At 51.4% G+C, this 18,411-nt stretch overlaps 1 protein-coding gene across 1 annotated transcript; it reads left to right on the top strand.

Annotated features, from left to right (window-relative positions):
- Positions 1-3,526: 3,526 nt before the first annotated feature.
- Positions 3,527-6,809, top strand: NKX6-1 (NK6 homeobox 1). The gene is made up of 3 exons (XM_067297056.1): positions 3,527-4,136; positions 4,859-5,031; positions 6,558-6,809. Exons 1-3 carry the CDS (start codon positions 3,527-3,529, stop codon positions 6,807-6,809), a joined length of 1,035 nt encoding a protein of 344 aa, XP_067153157.1.
- Positions 6,810-18,411: the final 11,602 nt, after the last annotated feature.

The raw sequence follows: 18,411 nt of genomic DNA, 5'->3' as shown, positions 1-18,411 counted from the left end.
GAGCGCGGCTCCGCGGGCCCTGGGGAACGGCCGCGGCCTCCGAAGTGCTCCAGGCTAGCACTTCATTAATTTTTGAGAGCTTTCATCATTTTCTTTCCAGCACACACGAAAACCCTTCGTGCCGCGCCGTGCTCGGCCGAAGTCGGCACCTGTAGCTGCCCTGAAGCAGGCACAAGCTCCCCCGGGGCGCTGCAAGGAGGGAGACAGCGCGTTTCTGCGGGGCGGGGAAGCCCCCCTGTAATTCACGGCTGCCTCTCTCCTCGCAGCTACGAGCCACACACCTCTGCCGGCCACGAGGCACGCAAAGTAATTTCTCTTCCCCGCCTTTGCACCGTGTGGCACAAAGGGAAGCTCTCCCCGCATGTGGCCGAGGCACCCACCCGCACCCCCGGCCCGTACCCTGCCTCCTTCACCCGCAGCTTGGGAAAGCTGCTCCTTCTCGGTCCGGCAACCATTTGCCACAAAGCGGGTCGGTCGCCCCGGCAGTCACGCGGCTGCCTCGAAACTCCCGCGTCGGTTTTAATGTTTTTCGCCCTTCCCAGTGCAAAATGCAGGTGGGCTCCTCGCAAGAGCGCGCTCCCCTGCCCGGGGCTGCTGCTGCCGCGGCGCCAGGGTGCCGTGCGGGACCGTGCGGGGCAGTGCGGAGCCCCGCGGCGCCGGGGCCCGGTGCTGCGGAACTGCCGCAGCCCCGCGGCCGCAGCGCTTTCCCGACCCCCGCTGCTCCCGCGCTCCGCCGAAAGCCTAAGAAAAGGACCGATTTCTTTCTTTTTCTTTTTCTTTTTCTTTTTCTTTTTCTTTTTCTTTTTCTTTTTCTTTTTCTTTTTCTTTTTCTTTTTCTTTTTCTTTTTCTTTTTCTTTTTTTTCTTTTTCTTTTTCTTTTTCTTTTTCTTTTTTTTCTTTCTCTTTCTCTTTCTCTCTTTTTCTTTCTTTCTCTTTCTTTTTCTTTTTTCTTTTTCTTTTTCTTTTCTTTTTCTCTCTTCTCTTCTCTTCTCTTCTCTTCTCTTCTCTTCTCTTCTCTTCTCTTCTCTTCTCTTCTCTTCTCTTCTCTTTAATATTCGAGAAGTGGCTCGAGGACAAAAAGCCAAGACCTAGGTGTAAGCTTCTCAGACGTGAAGTTGGGAGGCTGTTGGAAAGTTTCGGCAATGCAGGAACCTGTCCTACGTAAGCTGTTTCCCGAGGCGTACTTTTTTTTCGCGGCTTTGCAAATAAAACTAAATCAGTTCTGAGCAACAGGGGATATTCATGGGCAGAAAGAAACCCAGTCGCAGTCCGAGGATCAACATGGTTCCGCCTCATCTAAGATCTGTAGTTACCAAGAAGAGAAAAACACCCCCAAATAATCCCCTTTTCCATGCTCGAGGAAATACGGCTGCCCACAGGCACACGCACGCACACACACAGAATATAGCTACAGGCCTTGCATCACGCTTTTTTTTTTTTTTTTTAATGTTTAGTGTGATTATGCCCCGCTCGTCCCTACACGGGACCGTCGTCGGAGGCCCTATGGGATTTTCTCCTTCCAGCCCCAGGCGATCGGGAGAACAGCAAGCACTGCGCAGCGGCCCGCCGCCGGCGGTCAGCCGGGGCTGCCGGGGCCCGGTGCGCGCCGGGGCTCGCTCCGGCGCGCCTCGCCTTCACGGAGCGGCAGCGCCGAGCGGCCGCGGCGTGGGGAGGCGCCGCTGGGCGCCGAGGGGGAGCCCCGGCGCCGCGGGCCCGGCCGCGCCGGCCGCAGCCCTGGGCGCGCCGCCGTGCGAGCTTGCTGCCGGGCCGCACTGCCCGCGGCGCGGGGAGGGAGGGAGGGACCCCCGCGGCCGCGGGAGCAGGGGAATCAATGTCTGGGAAACAGAGCGGGTCCCAGAGGGCGGGGGCAGGCGGCAAGACGCCGTGTCCTGACGTACAGTAAGGCACAGAGAGCACCGGCGCGGGTCCAGGAAAGGAACCGGACCGGGAAACAGGCGAGCCTGAGGCGCAGTGCGCTGGGCCGCCTCTCCCCGCGCCCCGGGGCAGAGGCTGCCGGGCAGCCGCGGAGCAGAGGGCCGGGAGGGCCGGCAACGGCCCGGCCGGCTTCGGCTTCCTCCACGGCTCCGAAGTGGCCCGGCCGTCCCGGGAGCCGCTGCCGGGCCGGGACGCACCGCTCCCGCGGGTCCTCCCAGGGCGGTCGTGTCTGCCCGTGCTCATCGCCCTCACCGGCGGGGGAGGCGGAGGGGCAGAGAGAGAGGGAGACGGAGGGAAGGAGAGAGCAGAAAGAGTGAGAGAGAAAGAGAGAGTGAGCGAGTGAGCTACTGAGGGGGAAAGGGAGAAAGGGGGAGAGAGAGAGAGAGAAAGAAAGAGTAAGTAAAAAAGGAAGAGAAAGAAAAGAGAAGGAGAAAAAAGAGAAAGAGGAAGAAGACAGAAAGAGGGAGAGCGAAAGAAGAGAGAAAGAAAAAAGGAAAGAGGAAAGAGGAGAGGAAAAGTGAAAGAGAGAAAAGGAGAGAAAGAGAAAGAAAAAAGAAGGAAAGAAAGAGAGAAAGTCAGAGGAAGCCTGAGAGAAAAGAAAAGAAGAAAGGAAGGAAGGAAGGAAAGAAGGAAGGAAAGAGAACAGAAGAGAACAGAAGAGAAAAGAGAAAGGAAATAGCGAAAGAGAGAAAAGGAGAGAAAGAGAAAGAAAAAGAAGGAAGGAAAGAAAGAAAGCCAGAGAACGCCTGAGAGAAAGGAAGAAAGGAAAGGAAAGGAAAGGAAAGGAAAGGAAAGGAAAAGAAGAAAAGAAAAGAAAAGAAAAGAAAAGAAAAGAAAAGAAAAGAAAAGAAAAGAAAAGAAAAGAAAAGAAAAGAAAAGAAAAGAAAAGAAAAGAAGGAGCAGAGCGAGCCCGGGGTGAGCAGAAGTTGGCCCGGGGCGGTGCGCAGCGGCCCCGGCCGGCGGGCGGAGCGGGCGCGGCGCGGGTGGGCAGGGCCCGCCGCCGCCCCGCCCCGCCCGCGCCCGCCGCCGCCGCCGCGCCCGCCGCCGGCCGGGCCCGTAAAGGAGGCAGGAGCGGGGCGGCGCGGCAGAGCCGCCCGCAGCCTCGCCCGCGCCGCGCCGCCGCCAGCCCCGCAGCCGCCAGCCAGCCAGCGAGCGCCGCGCCGGGAGGGATGCTGGGCGCCGAGGAGGACGAAGGGGCGAGCACGGCCCCCGCGCCGCTGTGAGCCCCCGAAAACTTCCCATACACGCATATATATATACACGCCCGCGCTGTGTATATATATAAACATATATATATATACACGCACACATATATATATATATATATATCGCATAGCGAGAGAGTTGCTTCGCTCTCCCTGCGCTGAGGCCGGCGGCGGCGGCGCAGCCCTGATGCCCGGCGGGGCGGCGGGGCCGCCGCTCGGGCGCGCAGCTCCCCGCTAGAGGCGGCGGGCGGACCCCACGCGCTGGATGCGCGGCGGCGGCGGCACCCCAGGGCCCCCGCGGCGCTAGGGGCCGCCCGGGGCGGCGCTCGGGGCCGCCGCTGCCCCCGGGCGCGGGGCCCGCCGGCGGCGGCGGCGGCGGCGCGGGGATGCTGGCGCTGGGACAGATGGACGGCGCGCCCCGGCAGAGCGCCTTCCTGCTGGGCAGCCCGCCGCTGGCCGCCCTGCACAGCATGGCCGAGATGAAGGCGCCGCTGTACCCCGCGTACCCCCTGCCCGCCGGGCCCGCTTCCTCCTCCTCCGCCTCCGCCTCGCCCGCCTCCGCCTCGCCCTCGCCGCCGCTCGGCTCCCCGAGCACCGCCGGCCTCAAGGCGCCCCCCGCCGCCGCCGCCACCGCGGGCGGCCTCTCGGCGCTGGGCTCGGCGCCGCCGCAGCTCTCGGCCGCCACCCCGCACGGCATCAACGACATCCTCAGCCGGCCCTCCATGCCCCTGGCCGGCGCCGCGCTCACCTCCGCCTCGCCCTCCGCCTCCTCGGCGGCGCCCGCGGGGCTGCTGGCCGGACTGCCGCGCTTCGGCAGCCTCAGCCCGCCGCCGCCGCCGCCGCCCGGCCTCTACTTCAGCCCCGGCGCCGCCGCCGCCGTGGCCGTGGGGCGCTACCCCAAGCCGCTGGCCGAGCTGCCCGGCCGGACGCCCATCTTCTGGCCGGGGGTGATGCAGAGCCCGCCGTGGAGGGACGCCCGCCTCGCCTGCACGCCCCGTGAGTACCAGCGCCTCGGCCGCTCGGGGCTCCCCACGGCAGAGCCGCCCGGCCCGGCCCGGCCCGGCCCGGCCCGGCCCGCCCGCGGCAGAGCCGCCCCGCGGAGCCGCCGCCGCTCGCCCGGCTCCCGCGCGGCCGCCGGGCCCGGCCCCAGCCCGCAGCCTCTGGAGGCCCCGGCCAACAGCCCCGTCCTCTCCTGTCGGGCATTTTTTTTTTTTTAAGTTTGTTGTGCTGTCTCTTTCCCTGTTGGTCGGCGCAAACCCGTGTAAAATGTCGGTTCTTTCTGGCAAAAAGAGGAGTCCTCCTCAGGGGAAAAACTCCTCGTTGCCATGTACTTCTACTTTATTTATTTATTTATTTATTTATTTTGTTGGGAAGTGTTGGAGCTGGCGATTTCTTTATTTTAGATGCACGCGCAAACTTTCCACAAGAAGGACTTTTTATAACCGCGAGCTTGCGTTGGTTTAAGCTTTTCGAGAAGAAAATATTGTTTGCCTGCTCAAGTGTTAGATCGCTAAAGGGGAAAAAAAAGAAAGGAAAAAAAAGAGGGAGGCAGGAGACTCGCAAGGCCATGCTTTTCTGGCAACAGTTTTGTTACAGATCCGTTCCCCCGTGGATAGAAAATCCCCTTTCCCCTGAGAGACAGTTTTATAGTTAAGCACTTTTCCAAATAAATAGATTAACATATCTGTCCATGCCTTCCGTTTCTCTCCCCACCCCAGATCAAGGCTCAATTTTGCTGGATAAAGACGGAAAGAGAAAACATACAAGACCCACTTTTTCTGGCCAGCAGATTTTCGCCCTGGAAAAGACTTTTGAGCAGACGAAATATTTAGCGGGACCAGAGAGAGCCAGGCTAGCCTATTCACTGGGGATGACAGAGAGTCAAGTCAAGGTGAGATGATCATGTCAAACATTAGATAAGAGATTCAAGCCCACACATTGCTGGGCCTGGGAGGAGTGTGAAAAATGCATATACAAAGGCGCTTTGCTGTAAGTTATTGGCGAACAAAAGGGACCGGGCGCATGCCTTCGCAGTCGGGCTCGGCTTAAACGGCCGCATATGCTGGGCACACTCGCCATTATCGCACGAACAAAGCCGCTGAAAAATATTATTGCTAACGGGAGCTGCTGCAGAGATGCCTCCTGCCAGCCTATTTTCGGCGATACGGGCGCGCACAAACAGATAAATACGGGCTTAGCTGGCTACTGTTAGCGTTATCCTCGTGGAGCTGAAAAGAATATTTTAAACCGCACCTTCCTTTAAAAATCACATTTACAACCGCGGCGTGTTTAGGAGGAATGACACTGATGGTGTTTGCCGTGCTCCGAAAACAAGGTGGTTAAGCTGTAACATTTCTGGGTGTACCAGGCAAAAAAACGTTTAGCATCATCTGAGCGAGATTATTATTATTATTATTATTACTACTACTATTACTATTATTATTATTATTTTCGTTTTCCTTCTTTTTTCCCGGAGCCGCTGCCCGGGCCCCGTTTCCTAAGGGGGTGTCGAAGTTTTTCGGGCAGGAGGTAGGGAAGACCCCGCTGCTCCGGCGCAGCGCCGGCCCTGTCCGGCCCCACTGAGCGGCGGCGGAGCAGGCTCGCCCGGGCCTCGGGACAGGAGCTTCACCCGCTCCCTCCCGAGACGGCTGCTTTTAGTTCAGCGTCGAGATATGTCACGAGTGGGGTTTTGATGAGTTAAAAATCCAGGCCCCCGCGGACTGCTGCTGCGGCAGAAGCCGAGGATGCATTTGTTTAAACGGCACGGAGACACCAGCAGTTTCGAGCGGGGCCTCTGCACGGCCCCTCGTCCTTTCGGGCTTATCTGGGCACCCTCACTTGTCACTGTAAATACGTCTAAACGGCCGTGAATAAATTATTACAGCCTGTGCAGTGAAAATATCTCCCCCCCCCCCCTCCCCGCACTGCCCTTTGGAAGAATAAATATATATAACGGGGCAGGGGACATCAGAGCAGGATTCAGTGTAAAGTGTTTATTTTCACATAGGGGCAGGATTAGAGGGCCGTGTGCTCAGGCCTGCAGTGTCCGTCCGAGGTGGTTTTTTTTGTTTTGTACTTTCTTTTTTTTGGACGGCTGCGTTAATGCTTGCTGTAGCTCAAGCGAACTTTTCTTTCCCGCGCGTGTTGGGGGTGGGGGGAAAGTATTTTGCATCGCACTACTCGCGACGTCTTTTTTTGGGGGGGGGGGAGGCGGAGACAGAAGTTCGCACGGCGAAAACGTGTTTCTCAGTCTAGCTTCTCACCTCCCTGCAAAAGCGTTTTCCGCTTAAAAATCGCGAGCCGCTGAAATGCGGGGTGGGGGGAGGCGGGCGGGAAGGCGGCGCGGCCCGGGGCAGCGGCGCGGCGGCGGGTGCCGGTGCCGGTGCCGGTGCCAGTGACGGCACGGCGGGGCGGCAGGTGTGGTTCCAGAACCGGCGGACCAAGTGGCGGAAGAAGCACGCGGCGGAGATGGCCACGGCCAAGAAGAAGCAGGACTCGGAGACGGAGCGGCTGAAGGGCGCCTCGGACAACGAGGAGGAGGACGACGACTACAACAAGCCGCTCGACCCCAACTCGGACGACGAGAAGATCGCGCAGCTGCTCAAGAAACACAAGCCGGGCGGCGGCGGGCTGCTGCTGCCCGCGGCCGAGGGCGAGGCCTCCGCCTAGCCCCGACGTGCACAGAGCTATTTTTCTAGAGCGGGCGGGCGGCCCTGCGCGCCCCGCGGCCCCCGGCGCCTCCTGTCAGTGCGGGGCGGCGGCGGGGCGGCGGCGTCGCGGCCCCCCGCAGCCCGCCCGGGGGCCCGGCCACCTGTTGGAGGCTCTTTGTAAATAAACCGTGAGTCACACTGACTAGAGACGTTCCTTGACTGTGAATATTTAAAATGTAAAATACCTTCTTTTTTTGTATAGAAAGGGCCGCTTCCGTCGGTCCCGGCGCCCCCCCGGCCCCCCCCCGGCCCACTTTTGCAGAGCGGCTCTCCCCTCCCGGGCCGCGGACCCCCCGCGACAGAAAGCCCCGGCTCCCCCACCTCGAATTGCACACGCCCTTCATGCTATTTATTAGTATTTTTGAAATACTTCTTCTCTTCTTTTTTTTTTTTTGGTTGTTGTTGTGAAGAGGGAGGGGGGCAAGGGCAAATTGACATAGTTTGCTTTAACTTAACCCGTTTCCAATAAAATGCGTGTTGAAAAGTAGCTGGTGGGAATTGTCACAACCACTTTCAGTCAGAATATAAAATTCATTTAGTTGCTGTAATTGAATTTAAAGTGTGTTTTCTTTTGTATCATAAAGAATACTATAGAATGTAAATTGTTTTCTTTTTTTAAGCTAATAGCGATGATATATCGTGATATAGCATCTTAACATTTATTAATTTATATTAAAAATAATTCGGTTTGTAAAGAGAAGAAAAGCCCTTTGCAAGACCAGTTAAATGTAATGCACTTTCTGTTTAAAAAACGATAAATCAATTAAACCAGTTTAAAGACGTCTGCTGCCTTCACTAAAGGGTACAGATAATCTGATCTCATCAGAGATTGAATAATAAAACCGACGGTACAAAAAAAAAGAGATAATTTTCAGGATCTTTTCTTCATTCTCAATAGCTTTTTTTTTTTTTTTTTTTAAGATGGAAATTGTCCAACGCCACTTTATTGCGAAGGTTCAAGAACAATACAACTAAAATAAGCGGTCGCTTCTTTTGGAAAAAGGAGAGTTGCTCTTGCCAGTGTATCGTTTTTCTGATAGCGCTTTTCCCTGTGGGGCCGTCCTTGGGGAGCTGAGGAAGTCATCATTTCCATATATATCCCAGATAGGTTCATCTCAGGCGAATATAGGGTGTATTAACTTTTTAGCAGCAAGCAACACAAGCTGTTATCGAGGGCAAAGTGTTGCCATTATTATGGCAAAGAGACTGTTTTCCGAGAAGAAAACGATGAATAAAATAAGAGCCCAGCTAAGGGTCTAGAGTAAATAGTTGGACCCAGGACCCAAACAACTGTTTTAAATTGAAACTCATTATCTAGCTCTGATTATTTCCATATCTAAATAGACCAGAAACAACCGCTTTTTTTTTTCTTACGGCGGCAGCGGAGCAAACAGAAGCGCTGACATTAGAGAAAAGGGGTCAGCTCTTCTGCAAAAAAAAAAAAAAAAATTAGTATTCTTCCGTCAATTCGTGCATAATTTTCTGCACAAAACAAGCGGAGCACCGTTTGACCGCGCTGCTGGTGGACACTGCGGGCTCTGCTCTGCGAGTCCGCCCGCTTCCGCGGAGCTGCGCACCCACCGCATCGGCAGACTCCAGCTTCCCTGCGCTTCCCCCCCCCCCCCCCAAATATATATATTTTTCACCGCGCATTGCAAAGCCTGACACCGAAACGCTGCGCGGTTTCCCGGGCGCCCAATCGACTGCTTCGGTCCTGGCAGGTCCTATTTTTCCTACAGGCTTTGCCGGGCCATGGGAAAAAAAATAGCAGCAGAGCGGGGCGAGCCCCCCGCGGGTTCCTCGCCTCCGGCTACAGCCCCCCCCACCCCGGCTGCCCCCTCTGTGCCCTGCACGGCTCTTGCCAGCCGGGCGCGCTCCCAGCCGCTGCCCGGCGCGCTCCCGCCGCGGGGTGGCACCGAGCGGGCTTTGTGCGCCGCCGGCCCTTCGCGCCGGCTCCCCTTTTCCAGCTGACTGCGGCACTGACTTGGGCTTTCCAGTTAATTTACTTCTACACAGAGACCCAGCTGGCCACCAGTTGAAGCTGGCACTACGAAACTAGAATTATACGGAAAAAAAGCCCAACTCGCATCGCTTGGTTAGGCTGGTTTTGTCCCGGCTGTTTGAGAGAAGAACAGTTTATTCATATGATCTCACTTTTTCTTCCCTCCTCCTTTCTCGGGGAAGGGTTCGGAACAAAACCCGGCTCAGAGCAGAGCCCAAGCCTTCCTCGAAATCCAGTAAATAACCTCGGGACCGCGGCCACGGACATCGCGGCGAACAAACAGGAGGCAAAATGTCAGCGGGCTTCATTAGGTGTAAAGTTCACCTCCTGGCATTTGGGGCCCGGCGGCGCCGCCCCACCAGCTGAGCTGCCGCCCCAGCCGCCGCTGCACTTAAGGCCTTAAAATAAATACGGGCTTTACTACATACGTGGACCTACTAATTTAAAACAGTATTAATTATAGCATATAACAATATAGAATGTAAATTATAGCATATAACAATATATACCATAATATAATATACAATATACAATATGCCCGTGGAGCTCGGCAGCCAGCCCGCGCACGGCCGCGGCCGCAGTGCCCTGCCCCGCCGGGAGCCGCGGGGCTCGGCTGCGCGGCCGCTGAAGGGGGCGGGAGCGCTTTTGTTAACCGCTGACAATAGCGCGGTATAATGCGACCCCCCAGACCTAGGAGGCTTCATCTGTGTCCTCCACTTCGGGCTCATCTCGGCAGCTTTGTCTACAACCAGCTTGTTGGTTTTTTAATGGAGACCTTGGATTTAAATCCAGATCTCTCTCTCTCTCTCTCTGTGCGCGTTTTTTTCCTGGTTAAGGGGAATTAAAGCCTGTTACTTCAGTATTTACCCCGCCTTATTCTTTGACATTTGCATTCTTCTGAGTGCAAAGGAGGAAGCTACTGCCAAGATGAACTTCTCGCTGTTTAATATGAAGATTTTGAAGTCGTGCTTGCGAAACGAAGTTACTTTGCTAAGCAGCGAGGGGCGTTGCAATGGAAACCTTATTCTCCGGGGCCGGGCGGCGGCCGGGCGCGCAGGGCCCTGGGGGGAGGGGGGGTAAGCGGTATAGACGGGGGGTGGCCTCGGTCCCTTCCCCAACCGGGAAGGTAATTGCGCCTCATCAGAAGATAGGGGCCAATTAACAGCGACGCCGTTTCCACCCTGCGCCAGGCGGCTGCCAGGAGCCGCCAGCGCAGCTCCCGCAGGCTGCTCGGCTCCGAGCACTTGTCCTCCCTCACCAAAGCCGAGAGAGGGGACCGGCCACCCCGTTGTCACTGCACGGAGTCCTGCCGCGGCTCCGCAGGGCCCGGGCTGGTCGCAAACACGCAGGGGCAATGGCTTAGCCATTCACCTGGGGTGCGTGTGTGTGCGTGTGTGTGTGTGTGTGTGTGTGTGTGTGTCATAGTCCGCATGCCTTTGCGCCGCCGTCGAGTCCTAAATCAGAACTGTCATAAACCCAAGGACGAGGCCTCCAGACTCATTTTGCCTAATTGCAGCGCTCACCGAGAACCTTTAGCATATGTAATAGCGCAAGGTAATGCACATATAAAGGGCACCGATATTTAGAGGTATGCCCAGACTGGCAACTAAGTTAGGACAGCAGGACCATTTCAGTGAGTGCTGACCTCTCTCGCCCTCTCCCTTACGCATGTTTGCCTTTTATGAACTACCGAAATCCCATTATCATTTATCACTTTTCTATGATATTAATCTGTAACTCTTTACATGTTAAGCGCACGCCGGTTCCGTGCCAGGTCTGCCACCGCTGGCGGCGGGGACGTCGTTTCGTTAAGGCATTCGTTATACCTGTGCCGGCCGTCTGGTGGCTTTGCTTTCCCCGCCCCCGAGGGACCCACGCTGCCCCGCAGCCCTGAGAAGGGGGGGGGGTAAAATGCACGTTATGGGCTTTCACTCGTTCCTCTAGCCCATTCCCCCCCCCGCCCGGCCAACCCACTTTCCCGTGTTTGGGCCGGCGGGGAGAAAGAAATCTAGATGCAGAATATTCCAGTGTTACTAGCCGGCGTCGTTCAAAACAAATTAAAAAGTAAGACGAACCGCTCCTTTCTAATTGCAGCTCAGCATTTACCTCCAGCACAGATAGGTATTTTCTAGATACATGTTCCTGGCAACAGTTACCAGCTGTCTTGAACATCGGTTACAAACCTCCGCAAGGGAAACAAACATCTGTCGGGCAGCGAGATGCGAGCGGGAGCGCTGCCGGTGCAGAGAGCCGGGGAGCCCGCACGGGCACACACCGGGGAGAGCCTCCGCAGTCAATCAAATGTTATTTATGAGAAGCGGGTTATTTATACCGGAACGATACAGTGAGGCGTCAGGAAACTGCAAGACTTGATTCCCACCCTGCTCCGCTGTCGCTCCTGCCAGCAGCGCTGCCGGGGGCTCCCGCGGGCGCCCTGCGCTGCTCCGCTCCCCGCGGGGGCTGCGCCGCAATAACCTGCTAACGCGCACCAAAGTGCATTCCTATAATAACGTCCTCAATCATTTATTAAAAGTCGTGTCAAGCAAGCCCGTATAATTCATCTTTATGCAAATACATCACTGTCAAGCCATTAGTGTATTGCTCGTTTTTTTTTTTTTTTCTTTCTTTCTTTTTTTTTTTTATTAAAGTGCATTCTTTTTAATTCAGCCCGGTAAAATACGAGCCCTATTGCCCAAGAATTATAGCAACTATTAGAGTAACATATGGGCAACAGGCACTCAGAAAATAAAAACCAACAGATAAAGTGGCAGGGTCACAACAGGGAGCAAACACTTAACAAAATGGCAGCGGGGTAATAGATTTTCCTCGGGGGCCGGCGGCAGTGGGGTGCCGGGGGGAGCCGGGCGGCGCCAGCGGCGGAGCCGCCCCGAGCCCGGGGCCGGAACCGGAGCGGGAGCGCGGAGCCCGGCGACGGCCCGAGCCCGGCGGAGCCCCGAGCCCGGCGGCGCCCCGAGCCCGGAGCCGGAGCCGGAGCCCGGAGCCCGGAGCCGGGGCCTGGGGCCCTCCCGGAGGCGCCGCGCAAGCCCGCGCCCGCGCAGCCCCGCGCCCGGCCCCGGGCGCGCACCGCCGCCACCCCCCGTTTAATGAGCGCGTCGCCCGCATCCGCGTCGCCCCAGCATGGTAATTGAGCAGATCTATTAACTTGTTACACTAGATTTGTTTAAAGAGACTATTACACAGTCATTTAATCAATTTGTTACACTGGAGGTCCTGACTTATGAGACACTTGCCGTATGATTCCTTAATGACTGAATTAATTTGTTTTAATAAAACCAACATTGTGTACAAGCACATTTCAAGAAATGTAATTTTGGAGACAGAACAGTCCAATGCTTCATCTGATTAGGTCTTTTCTATGGTTTATCAAAGTCTGGAGTTGCCGTCATAAACTGCATGTATGGGGTATTTTTCTTTTTTATAGCGTCATTAATTTAATATGGATCATTAGTTCTTTATACACATGCATGTTCTGACAAATGTACCCAATGAATAATGCACCTAATGTGTTTGGGCTCAAATGCATCACACCATAAACAGAAACTGCTGCAAAATAAATAATAATAAATAATAATAATAACAATTAATATCATAACCGTTCCGTTCTTTCACACGCCGGTGCGCTAAAGCCTTGTTTTACAGCTAAGGAGCCAGGGTGCTCCCACCTCACAACAGCGTAATCAAACCGGGCTAACTATGGAGGGAATGCAAATAGATTTATGGTGAATTAAGGTTATCCCGAGAGCAGATGTAGGACAAGAAAATCGGTTTTGCTCCTGATGGAAACTGACATGTGTGGAATAAATGTAAATAAACACGAGGGTCCCCAAGAAAAGGAACTTGATGGTATTGATTATGTAAAATAATTGCTACATTACAAATGTTAATGTACTATGTTAATGTACTACAAATAGCCGGCATTTAAGGTCTGACTTTGGGCAGAAGAAGAAAGGAGCAGGGCCCTTGTCTTGGAAAATGGTTTGGGAACCAAGAAGACAATAGTAATATGGTTAATAATAATAATAATAATAATAATACCCTCCATGCCAACAGCTGGAGGGGGCTATACTTTCCCCAGCTGGGTGGGGATAATGTTACCAGCCTGCCACCCTGGCTCATGGGAGCCAGTGCTGCCATCCCATTTCCTCGCCCTGTCCTTCCGCGGGGGCTTGCACGTCTCTCAGGAATGGCACCCTGTGAGAAACCCTACTGTTTTAAAATGCACAGTTTGTCAATGAGCAAACCTCTGCTGTGTTCATCACGACGAATGAAATCCTCTGAATTTTTATGGGCTGGAAAAAGTGGCAACTACAGAAACAGTGCTGAAGGCTGTAAATCTACAAATGCTACGCATGGCTATAGCCCCAAAGAAATGCAAGTTAAGTGCTTCATTACTGCTTCAAAGAGATCAGACAGTGAAGAGACCTGCAGGTATGCAGATATTGTATTCATTTATATTCTTATATATTTTATTTTAAATTCTTTGCCTTGATAGCATATTTCTTTACGTAATTTCCACCAGCAACCTTTTAATCCAAGAATTCAGCTAAGCATCTACTTATTTGCACACACATGCATATATTTCATTGGCTTTAATGGGACATACAACGAGCACAAAATTTAACACTGTTCCTACAATAGGGACCTTTGGTGACTGCGTTATGTCAGTGTGAGTAGAATTTGGCCTGATGGGCTTCTCTGAAAAATGTAAAATTAGGTACAGAGTGCATTGAACTGTGTCCTTTTGTACACTATAACATTCTGCACACGACAGAATTTAAAATGAAAAACAGAAGAGGCTTATTGTTAAGATAGTATAAGATGCTGAAAACACACCTTCAGAGTGATTTTTCACCCTTCTCAAACACACTTTCAAATACAGTTGCCCTTTAAAACTAACCTACATCTTATATCCCCTTTAAAAACACAAGCAGTACATTCACCAGCAATGTATTCAGTAGGTATATTTAAGTAAATGGATTCGACCTCTTGCCCATTTTAACAGATGCTGCTTCTGACCATCCCAAAAAGCTTGTTTAAAGTTAACAGCATTAAGCATTGGAGGTCACAAGGCCAATTCAAGGTCATTTTAATTCTGGCTAAAGGTTAATTAGATCACTGCATTAAAGCAAGAATAGACTATACTCGACTTTACTCTAATGAGGACAGACAGGTTTTTTTATATACCTCTTAACTGCTCTCTTTATGATAAGGATATAGGATATACATCAGGCAAGAAATCTTGCTGTCAGTTGCACAAATCAAGTTACGGGACTTCCTCTAGCTTTAAACTGGTAAGGCGTAAATGCGGTGCTTGGTCCATTTTCTTACTGTTCTTATTTGTAAGGGTGTGCATCTCTGTTTCCTGTATTTCTTTTCTTTTCTCTGGACCACCACAGAGAGCCTGTGGTTGCTACATTCAGTGTCAGGATCACAGGCCACGGCGTTCAAACTTACATGCCTGAGGTGGGATAACCTAATTTGTCAGGCCCTGTGAATGTTTAGGCACCTAAATGTGAACTTTATTTGGATGTGCACTCATGGAGCCCACAAGCAATGGCTGAAAGAAATCACGGCACTGTAGTTACGAGTGCCTTGCCAACTGGGGAACTAGTTGCCCATCCGGAAGTGTTAGTGAGCTTTTGCATTACTTCGTACTCCACACAGTGGCAAACCCCAGGGCTTTTGAAGAGATTATTAAAAAAAAAAGAAAAAAAAGATTTCAAGATAGAACAGACCATGAAAATGGTTCGAGTCGAACCACGATTCAAATCTTTATTGCTTTTGAGGGAGACCAGGGACACCTACCTGTCCTTGACCTCCTAAGCAAAGCACATGGTGCTGGGCTGCCGCTTGCTCTGGTGCGGAGCTCTCTCTGGATGGAGCTGTTCAGCTGTGTGCAAATAACACCATCGCAGCTGAAGAACCGAGACACCCAGTGTCCCTCCTTTTCAGGGGAATGCCCTAACTACTGGGCCTTTCCGCTAAACAGGATTCTTATCCCGTATCTCTTCCTGAATTGGATGTGTAATCCCAATTTCCTTCTGAGAAACTCTTCTAGATGGGAGCTTCATCCAAACTGGAATTTCCAGGGGAAAGACTTAGTTTGACAGATAGATATTTTCCCAGCAAAAATCTGTTTTGCAAGGAAAATTCCTAATCAGTTCAAAATCCGCATTTAAAAATGCATCATAATGTCAGGATAGAAAAAGGGATTTGTATTGATTATTAGGTTACGGGTATTGGATGGCTCATTCGCACCCGGGGATAGCAGCCTGACTTGTATTTCCAACAATACCAACCCTCCAGAACAATTGCCAAAGGCTGCCAGTGTGTTTTACACACTTTAAATCTAACTGTTCTCCCACTCAGATTTGCCATGGGAGCATGACTGGACTCACCAGAAAGGTGAACAAACCTAGGGCTGAAAGATGCTGAAACACATTTATGCATCGATGCACGAGGTAATTCATCAGAGAAGAAGAAACAAAGAACAGAGCACTTAGTTGAAAATTACAGGGAATTTTAGAGCTAATTTACCAGATAGATCAAAGCAAAACTTTAATTCCAGGTTCATAGCATCCAGTCACTAATGTTGTTTTCTTATTAACCAGGAAGCATGAACACCACAATAATACGTATTGTGATAATGATAAAAGGAACAGTTTGAAAACAGCTCATTCTTTGAATACTTCTGGATAACAAACACATCTGCTGAAATGGGGATTGGGTTGTGAACTATTTATGATCAGCAAAAGGGCTACATTTATTGGATAATTTATTTATAATGAATAATTCAGCCAGTTTTATATGGATGAGTTTCATTTGCTTGGACTGTTCACACGGGAACCAGTGAGGCTGCATCACTACACGTTTTTAAGTGAACTGGCCTTCGCTTGCCAAATTGGGTTGCTCTGCTACTCACGTTGCAGACACGATCACTAAAGTTCAAAGTTATTGATCTCCTTCTTTTGTCTCAATACATTGATCTCAGACACCCTCGGTTTCTGGCCTGCAGCGTCAAACATCGACAGGAGGGAAGATTGCTCTTGTGGAACTTTTGGGTTTCACCCGACACTGTTTTAATAAAACAGTAGTGTTCCAGGTACAGGTGGCTGGCCTCCTGCCACCACAGCATGCTGCTGCCACCGTTTCCTTGTGCCTCTCCTCTCGCAAGCACCCACAGCATCTTTCCCCACCCCTCGGCTGTCGCGCAGGCTGCTGCCTAGCTCTGCCCTTGTTTTCTCTTCTGGTTTTCCGCGTTTCCCCCTGACAATTCTGGCAGGTGCCTTCTTCCTGGGGTTGGCAAGCCCCTGACCAAGCACTCCTACCATACCTTTCTAATTCCGGCAGATGTGTGCCTTCCACTGGAAGAAGCAGTTCCCGAGACTAAGGTAGATAGGTAGATAGATAGACAAACTTTTATATATATAAGCATATCCCTGTACACATCTTTATCTGAATAGCTGCTAATTGCTCACGTTCTCTACAGAGGCCACCAGAAAGAATGTCAGGGGCCCTGCTCGTAACCCAGCCGAATACCTGACTATTTAAGGTACTCTAGAGCTGCATGAATCAGAAAGAAAACAGCTCCCCCTACCCATTTTATTAGAAAGCAATAAAATCTGGTGGTGTCTCATTAAATTTAATGAGCCTTCATAAAATAACCATTACACTGTGGAGGTAATGAAAAGAATAACTATGATGGTTAGTAAATAAACCAGCAAGGGTGATACTATTAGATGTCCCAGATACCTCACAGGTATCAAACAGGTAAATAATTCTCAGAGTGAATTAGATCATCTTTGCCCCCTTTTATATCTTCATTCATATCACTTTTGAATAATTTCTTCCCCCTCCTCCCACATGTGTTTGATATAATGCCATTTGTTTTTACAGTGCTAAACATGTATGTGTACATGTATAACTTGGAACAAATCAATAGATTGATAACCTGAAGGACTAGATCTAAATTTTCATGAGTGGCTACGGATTTTGGGTCTCCCCATTTTTGAAGATTCTTTTAAAGCAGCAATTGCTTTTGAAAACGACATTGTAGAAGTTTCTGGGACAAAAATCTCATTTGATATAAATCAATGCCATTCCATTCTGCACCTTTTCAAATCACCGAAACAGATACAGATGCTAAGATTTAAAAACATGGTCCACGTTGCAAGCCTTATATCCCTGGCTCATGCATGCCATGGAAATAAAAGAGTTAAACTAATTATAGGATAAACTCCACTGAGAGTTTATGACTGCCAATAAAAGAGCAAGAAGAGAGGCTGAGTGGGGGCTAGCATAAAATTCCAGAATGTTGCTGTGGGAAATGTGACTTTTGCATTTCCTGCTTCACCTGAAATTGCAACAGGAAAGATTAGGGGACAGTGGGACTATTCATGTGAGCAAACAAGCAGGATTTGATCTGCAGAATCGTTTCTGTACCTATGCTTTCTTTAAAGGCTCATTCTCACTCCTGCTGACGTCAACTGAGGGTTCTCCTGTTGACTTAAAAGGCATTAGGATCACTGCTTCAGGTGCTAAAGAGACATCGTATGTGGGTGCAACGTGTCAGAGCTAAATTATAATATCTGTAAGGCTTATTTCTGGTTTTAACTGTGGAACCCAAATACAGATACTTGAGCCTAATCTTTGCCCATGTTTTTTTGTATGAATACATCACACAGGATCTGAAAGAGGCTCAGTAAAGACTAGGGCATATGTACAGTTGCATGCAGGCCATTTACTGCGAAGACTATTTTCCCAAAATGCACATTTTGTTTCCTAGAACAAGTGTGTCTTCTCCCAACCCAGTGATCTGGTATCCCCCCTAAGCAAAAAGGGGACAATGGAAGTGCTAACCTAAAAATTACCTGGGGAGGCAATGTTTGAGATAGTCCACTGGATCCTGTTCTCCCCTTGCGGCTCCTTTCCTTCCCCAGCTGCCTGGGATACTCCCCCGGTTGACGTTTTGGTGGCTCCTTTGCCTGAGGGAAAAGCAGAATTGGAACTGGGGTCCGTCCTCTCTGCACCCTATATGTGTACTTCCCATTCACTGATCCAAGGTAGGAACAGATGGATGAGTACAGCACTACTTACTTTTGTGCACATAGACCTAAACTTCTCCTCTGCAGAGTCAGCACGCAGTCCAAGGAGGAATTCAGTCCTTCATACTGATTTATTGGTAGGGAATGGGGGCTTCACAGTGAGCCCTTTGGCCAACCCATGAACAATTTCTTAGGAATCCAGTCATTATTGTTATTTTATGGTAGAGCCAGCGCAATTTCTGTTGAATTATAAATATTGCAGATCTATATTTTCTCTCCCCCCACCACAGCAGTTCCTGAAGATGTGTAAACCCATAGTGTTATTACTCCCTAATCTAGTTGAGGTGATGAAATGGTGCCAAAACTCTCATTGCAATTTCATTAGCATATTCATGAGTCGCACTTTTGCAGTGTTGCAGAAACAACACAAATTGGTTTGTGAATTGTGAACTCCCCCTTCTTCGGCACTGTCGGTGGTGTCTTTTTCTTCGGAA

The sequence above is a fragment of the Apteryx mantelli genome, chromosome 5 (assembly GCF_036417845.1).
Source record: "Apteryx mantelli isolate bAptMan1 chromosome 5, bAptMan1.hap1, whole genome shotgun sequence".
Lineage (NCBI taxonomy): Eukaryota > Metazoa > Chordata > Aves > Apterygiformes > Apterygidae > Apteryx > Apteryx mantelli.
The sequence above is the reverse complement of the archived record's forward strand: the minus strand, read 5'-3'. Positions and strand labels throughout refer to the sequence as shown.